Source organism: Solea senegalensis, linkage group LG7, assembly GCF_019176455.1.
Source record: "Solea senegalensis isolate Sse05_10M linkage group LG7, IFAPA_SoseM_1, whole genome shotgun sequence".
NCBI lineage: Eukaryota > Metazoa > Chordata > Actinopteri > Pleuronectiformes > Soleidae > Solea > Solea senegalensis.
In genome coordinates, this window is record NC_058027.1 from 9,118,529 (window position 1) to 9,125,815 (window position 7,287).

The 7,287-nt window shown below is 37.7% G+C and overlaps 1 protein-coding gene across 1 annotated transcript in view; it reads left to right on the forward strand.

The window, feature by feature from the left end:
• Positions 1-1,782, forward strand: part of LOC122772172 (protein kinase C-binding protein NELL1-like) — a 232,010-nt gene extending 230,228 nt beyond the window's left edge. The window contains exon 20 of the mRNA XM_044029913.1: positions 311-1,782. Within this exon, the coding sequence (XP_043885848.1) occupies positions 311-361 (51 nt within the window). The 3' untranslated portion in view covers positions 362-1,782. The remainder of the gene's footprint in view (positions 1-310) is intronic.
• The last annotated feature ends 5,505 nt before the right edge of the window (positions 1,783-7,287 follow it).

Here is a 7,287-nt window from a genome sequence, read left to right on the forward strand (position 1 = left end):
TGTTCACTTCCAATTTACAAGAGTGGTGGCATAACTCACAGTGATGGATGTCTAAAAAGCACAGTAGACAATTCTGAAAATGAATAAGTAGATACCTAAGGGTAAGAGGGAAGTACTGTGCATGCTTTTGTAATTTGTGTAAAATGAACCTACTGACTTTGCAGACGTAGATCACATTAACCTCACAGGTTCCTTCTACATTAAGCTCTGATTTGTAGCTGCATGTGGCCTGAAAGAATAGTCAAAATGTACTGCATATTGTATTACACCTCAGTAGATCTAACTTTATTTCACTTCTGTGCTGTCCCAGAACGGGAATGTTTGCTGCTCAGTGGATCTCGACTGCCTTCAGAACAACTAAAGTCCCCCCCATGACCCTCTTCTCACTATGGGACTGCCACGCCCCCTCCTCCATCTGCTGACTCTCTCCTTGGATCCATATAAAAGACTCATGCACACACACACATGCTGGTGTGAGCACAGAAAATACAGACAGACTGGGCAAACTGAGGGACTGAGGCTGTTTGCAACTCTCTCAGCAAACTGTGTGGGTGTGTGCCTCTGTGTGTGAATGTGTGTGGGGGAGTCCCACTCACACCAGTCACTGTGTTGTGTACGTGTTTTGTGTCCATTTCTCTACATGTGTTCAGCATCACATGTTGAACTGAAACCAGAGACAAGCAGCTCAGTGGTACAAATACATTGGATTTGCAGCTGGACAGAACTTGTAGTGCTCCAGCTGTCAGTCAATTAGTGTTGTGGTCAATCAGAAGTAGTGCATCCTCTGTGCAATATTCTTTTACTGAAACAGGATGAAGTTAAAAGTAGAAACAAATGTCAAGAAAATTGCCCCCAACACTATTACACTGCAGGTTTAGTTTTCCACTCTGTGCAGTTTCATCTTCAATGGTTTTAAATCTTAAATTTGGAAATCAAGAAGGATTTTACATTATGCAGTGTGGGTAGAATATGAATAGAGTGGTAAATATTCTTTATGGTATCTCATGTTGTAATGCTTCATCAAGTCATGAATCAATTGCTACATCCGTTATAATCATAATTAGAAATGTCCCTCAATAAATGTTTTGTCATACTTTCTTAGTATTTTACTCTACCTTAACCTAAATGACATGTAATGTAATGTTAACCTATGGGTTGACCAGATGGACCCAGTCATCCAAAGCAACATTTAGTCTGTGGTAAAACTGGTGAAAATATGAATCATGTATCATATGAACAGCATGTATCCTGCTTTAGTGCATCTGTAGATTGATGTTTTTTTTCTGGCCAAATGTAGAGTTATAACACAAATCTCTTCACACTCTGTTGTGAATGTTCTACAAAGTGTTTTACTGATCTCTGCAATATCCAAGATTTCCCTAATATCTGGTATTTTGACAAACTATTGTAAGCAGATGTTCAGTTGAACATTCACTAAAATCAACTCGTAAGATCAGATACTTTCATAAATACTGATTGGCCTTTTTTAAATTAGTTTTCCATCATAATTTGAAAAGGACACCACAACATAAACTATCAAGTGAGAGACCATCATATGTCTTATAGTTTTCAATGGTATTTAAACTTTTTGTTTAAGAGCAACATCTTGTGAACTGTGAACTGAGAAAATATTTTTTAAATGACATCTCTTGACTTTTGCACTAGTTTCAAGTTGTTCTTTTTTTTTGCTGAAGCTTTAAGCTACATCTGAATACACACTCTATTTTGGTCCTTGTGAGGCTGGTAAATCAATAGAGATAAAATAAAGAATCCTAAACAACATAATCGAAATAATGTATTTATTCGGTAAAGATTGGTATTTTTCCAGTTCAAAGTATAAGAGTACTTAATAATTGTCAGTTTTATCTTCTTTTTCTCACCTTTTGACATTTCTGCCATACATCTGTATGACAGTGTTCCACCCGACACAGTCACAGCTATGTCACCTGACCTGAATACTGCATTAGGCTGAAAACAATGTATGCGGTTGTGTTTAAGAATGGCAGCAGTGTTATGACGTTTTCTGCTGTACAACAGCCTTTGCAATGCTTCCCGAGGCTCCTCAGCTCTGAACCATATGGTGTTCACATTTTTTAGAGAATGTGGATAATTAAAGCTTTGTCAGGCAGGCCTGGATTTGAGTATGCCAGAAGGTCACCAAGTGTTGAATCTGTTTTCAGACCTCCAGGCTTATTAAGTATGTAGTATTTTTTTCCAGGTGCAGTTCACATTTTCAAAGATCTGATGTTGCTCTGACATCTTACCTTGTCTTCTCCTCCTCCAGTTTTTCTCAAGCGTCTTCATCACCCTGTTTGTTCATCATTGTTGTATTTCCTCACAGCAAGGAAAGGTGGGAATCATTTAATGTTCTCAAATGAATTGAAAATGCACAGAATTTGAAAACTGTGTTAACTTTCCACCACCGTTCCTGGTTCACCATGAGCTCAGGTGAAAAATGTATTTCTAGTTACAATTTATCTGAAGCAAATTCATTGTCCACTGTACACTCACTGAACACTTTCTTCTTCTTCTGTTGTTTTTCTTCATCATCAGTATTGATACAGGTATCTTCATCCTTTTATTGCCGGAAAACTATTTTCCAGAGATTGACATAATCTTCCACAGTGCAAATCAATCCTCAAAGCAGTGACCTCCATTTACAAAGTATGTCATTTAAATATACTGCATTTTATGATCTATACATGGAATTAAAGCACATCATTAGGCTACTAGCCAAGGTGGTGCAAAATGAACTAAAAGCCACCAATAAACTCCTGTCAGGCTCTCAAGCCATTGTTGCTTTTACAACACACTACACCATAAAAAGCCTGAGGTGATCTACTTGTTTCAGGTCCGACTGGATGCTACAGTCACAGAACATGTTGAGATGGGCCAGCTGGGTCAGGTCTAGCTGGATAGAAAAGAGATGACAGAACACTTAACATTTGTGTTTCTTTTCCACTGATAGAGGCAGAGATTTAATGAGGAGGGTTTAAACTTGCATCATTTAGGCGAGTAAACAGCTATGTAGCTGGAGCTTAACTTACATACAGCATATTTAAACTACATAAATAACCTGTCACTCCTTAGAGTATTAACAAGGGAAAAGTCAAACTTCATGGCAAGTGTTCCTGTTGCAGAAAAACATTTAAGGCCTTAAATTAAAAAAAACAAAACACAGAGTCTTTGTTGCGTGCAATATGACCTGCTACAACACATTGTTGTGCATTTGTAGGGAAGACCTTCAAAATGAGTCTAATGCAGGAGATGAAAAGAGCCAATTAGAGCACATCCACACATCTGAAGGCAGAAAATGAGTAAAGCAGAAGATGCATATTGTTCCCATGCACTATGTCTAGTTGAGTTTGAGGCTCAATAAACCTAATTTTCATGTGTGCATTCCATGACAATTATGACAGAAAAATGTAATGTACTGAGAGCAATACAACAATTGTGATATATTTGAAAGTGCTGTCATTTACACTAGCTATAATGGAAAAAAAAAAACTTAAATGCATTTTATTTGGAAGCGGCATTAAAGATGAAAGTGTCTGCCATTTCCCTTTACCTGACCCTCCATGATTCCATGTCAAACTGGTTCTTGTTTTTGGTCAAAAGAAGCAGCATCAAAAGAGCTGTTTGTGCCCTTTCAACACAGAGGATCATTGTTTGGATTTCTAAGCACCAGGGTCATTTTCTGGTGAAAAGTGGTGTTGGTTGCTTAGCCTCAAAAGAGGACGGAGGTGTGCAGCCAGGTGTGCTGCCACACTCACCTGTCAGCCACAATGTCCTTGTGTCACGTCTGGTTGTCACTACGTCTAACAATATTCTCCACTCCATTATCAAAATGCCACACACACACACACACACCACAATTAAGTGCTGTAAATTATATCTGAACCATCAAAATTTAACACAGCAATCAAAAGCAGACATTTGTACAAAAGAAAGGTTTTGAGATTGCTCCATTGATTTATTTGATATGAAATATGACTGCTGTATAACACTATTTGCAAGTCTGTGTGTAAATGTTTTTACATACTGACAATATGAGGAAATTATACAGTTTTTAAATATCATTGTGTTTATGACTAATGTGTTCATTTCAGTGGACTGCTATTATTTTTGTGGGACAGGTTCTGATTTCTGTAAATAATGTGTAAAGTGAAGGCTTCTGTAAAGAGACTAAGAGTAATAATTTTCACTACCACAGCTTCTTAGGACATGAGCATTGTAAGTCGAGTAGGAGAGATGCAATGTTTCTATTGTTTTTACTATTTATTTGTTTTTCTATTCTTGCCTTAACCCTTTTAGTATTTGTCATAGTTTAATGTCTTTTCACTGTTTTAGGACAACTTGGATTTGACAAGCCTGTGTGTATGTACAGATCTCTGATCAGTGGTCCTCACGAAGAGGATTTTGGAAATTTGAAATGTGCACAGACCAAGATCTGTGCAAACAGACCAGGAGCTCTGGCAGACTGTTCACCGTGCAGACAAGCCATTTTATTTCTCCAACACGTCTGTATAAACTGAAAAATCTCCTCATGAGAAAAAGACAAAAAGAACTGTGTACACATGTAAAAAAAAAAATGTTGAAACTGACTATGGTGTTCTTGATTCAGTTCCTAGTAAAAAAAAGAAAGAAAGAAGCCATTGTGTTTACTCCTTTAATGTCTGACTTTTTAAAAAGCAAAATTTTAGATCCTGATGTGCTTGTCCATGTTTGATAGAGGACCACAGAGGAGTAACCCCCCATGTCTGTTCATTGTTATTTCTCCAAATCAGAGTGGCCAACTCAATTGTACTCAAAGGGTTACAAACTGTGTCATGATAAGAGTTTGCTGTAAAAAAAAAAAAGATCTTAAGTTAATAAAAAATTTAGTTGGTTACTAAATTTGCTTCAGGTATTTGGCTCCAAACTGTGATGCTTTTGTTTGTGGACAAGTTATGGTAAAATAATTGACAGCTGTATAGAAAACAATCATTAAACTCACTTCAACTGTTCACTTTCACACCAAGAAAACAAATGAAACCAGTGTTTGTAAGCCCAAGAAATGAACGTAGCTCCTAGTGTTAGGATACAAGGCTGGATACGTCTTTCATGTTTCTTGTTTTTTTTATCAATATTCCTATTTCCCTCAGGAAATGCATGAAAGGCTGATTTGCCATAAAGAGAAGTATGTTCTTTTGATGCTGTAATGGAGCACTGCTGTGCCGCTAATGGGAAAAGTTACAGCAAGACTTTTGAAGCTACATTGTTTGGAGGAGGGAAAAAAATTAAGGCTTCAAAACATGAAATGTATTGTTTTATATTTTTACAAAGAGCACTATATACATATATATAGCATACCTTACCAATACTTGTCTTGATAACCCAGGAGGAACATTTTTTCAAGATCAAGTTCAAAGCCTGTCCATCTACTGTATGATTGTAGGGGTAAAAACAGCAGGAGAGCTGCTAGTGCACGATCCAGAACAAGTATGCAGAGCATGAGCTGCTATCGTCCTTGCCACTGTCAGCTGATTGTGCAATTAAATAAGAAACAACATTTTGGCACCAAAATGTATACCAGTTCTTCAAAGGCAGTTCAACCCATTTTTCTCTAGTGAACTGCATTTGGGGGGTTTCAGTCAATTACCCTGCTGTCAGTTAGCTGTAAAGCAAGTCCTTTTTTCTCTGCCCTCTATCTGTCACAGTCATGGTGACTGGTGGCTCATTGGTCCCTAACCACCCATGGCTCCTGCTGCCCTCCACCACCAGTGGCTCCACCCAAAGGTGCTTACCATTCATAGACTGGAACCTTGGAGGTCACCACAGAAGAGATGGAGTGACTCCCTCAGCAACGACTCTCATCTACTGTATAGATGCAAAGACGAAGGAGAAGGTGGATAAACCCAGCATCTATACATGAATTAACTGACTTAACACATACACACACACACACACACAATTGGAAACTGCTTTCTCACTCAGCTCCAATTTCACTATAAAAGAAGTTATGCTTCCTCATAGATTTGTCAGTTTAGATTAAGAGAACAGAGAGATCATGGTTTGGCAATATCTCATCAACACAGTAACTTTCAGCAGTTACCCATTAAAAGTCAGAATTGATCTGTGCCTCTTCTTTCTATTGATATTTCATGAAATCCATGGCCGTTCCATTAAAATGCAGGAGGCTACAAATACAAGTGCTCTTCCTCAGGCTAAGAATTAATACATGAACTGTGTGTTGGTCATGTTTCTCATGTTAATAAAGCAAGGATTAAGCTGCTTAAATGCTTTATCGATGTCCTGGCCAATCAATGGGTGTATAATTAAAGAGTGTGCAGCTGAGTCAGTGACAGGGCAACCTGCAACGCTACCACTGACCTGAAGTCAGATGGAGCAGTTAGGTGTTTATTTAACCCAGTGCTGTGTTGTGTGTGTATGTATAATGTATTTATGACCTTGTAACCTCTGCTTGTCGATTTTGCAGCTACTTGACTTGAAAATTGTAAATCAATCATTATGTATTACATGTATTATAAAAAGCAGGAAGACTTTTTGGAATGTCCTTATGTTCTTGTTTAAGTAAGTGCAAACAGAAACAAAAGCATTGTTGTTATTTTTTTGCAAACAGCAAAAGAGTATTTAGGATGGCCGAGGGTGTTAAATTAATCAATGTTGAGTCTCCTGTAGGAGAAGCCTGTACCAGCATGCAAATAGACTTTTAGTCGACCACTTAGAGAACTTTTCTCTCAGAAAGTGCAGATTCAGATCTAAAGAAGAAGTCTGAACATAAGAACAGATGGATGATTTTTTAAATAAGAGCGGGCTGTTACCATCCCTGTGTATGAATTTTTCATAAAGCTACTGAAAGGGAAGGATGAGGGGGAGAAAAATGAGACTGAGCTGCAGGAGATCTAATAAAGACTTTGCTTTAGAGATACTGGTAGGTGGATATAATGTTTTGGACAGATCCATCCAAGGTGTTTCTCTCTGTTCTTTGTACTTAAATATATTCTGGGTTATAGCTTCACATTAAGGAGACATCATTTCATCAAGCTTTTAGCAAGAAAGCAAGTTCACCAAAAATATAACTATTTCAAGAATGTTATAAATAGCAGCAGAGCTTATCCAATATGGGTGAAGCACAGAAATTAAATTAAACAAAGCCAATTGGGAAAGCTGAAAATTTAAGGGGTCTAAATGCAAATGCATTTAAATGTCACTGATATTAAAGTATAGGAGCTCGGAGGAAGAGTACTCAGCCTGATGATAAGAGGTCTCAAAAGTATCCTAGAG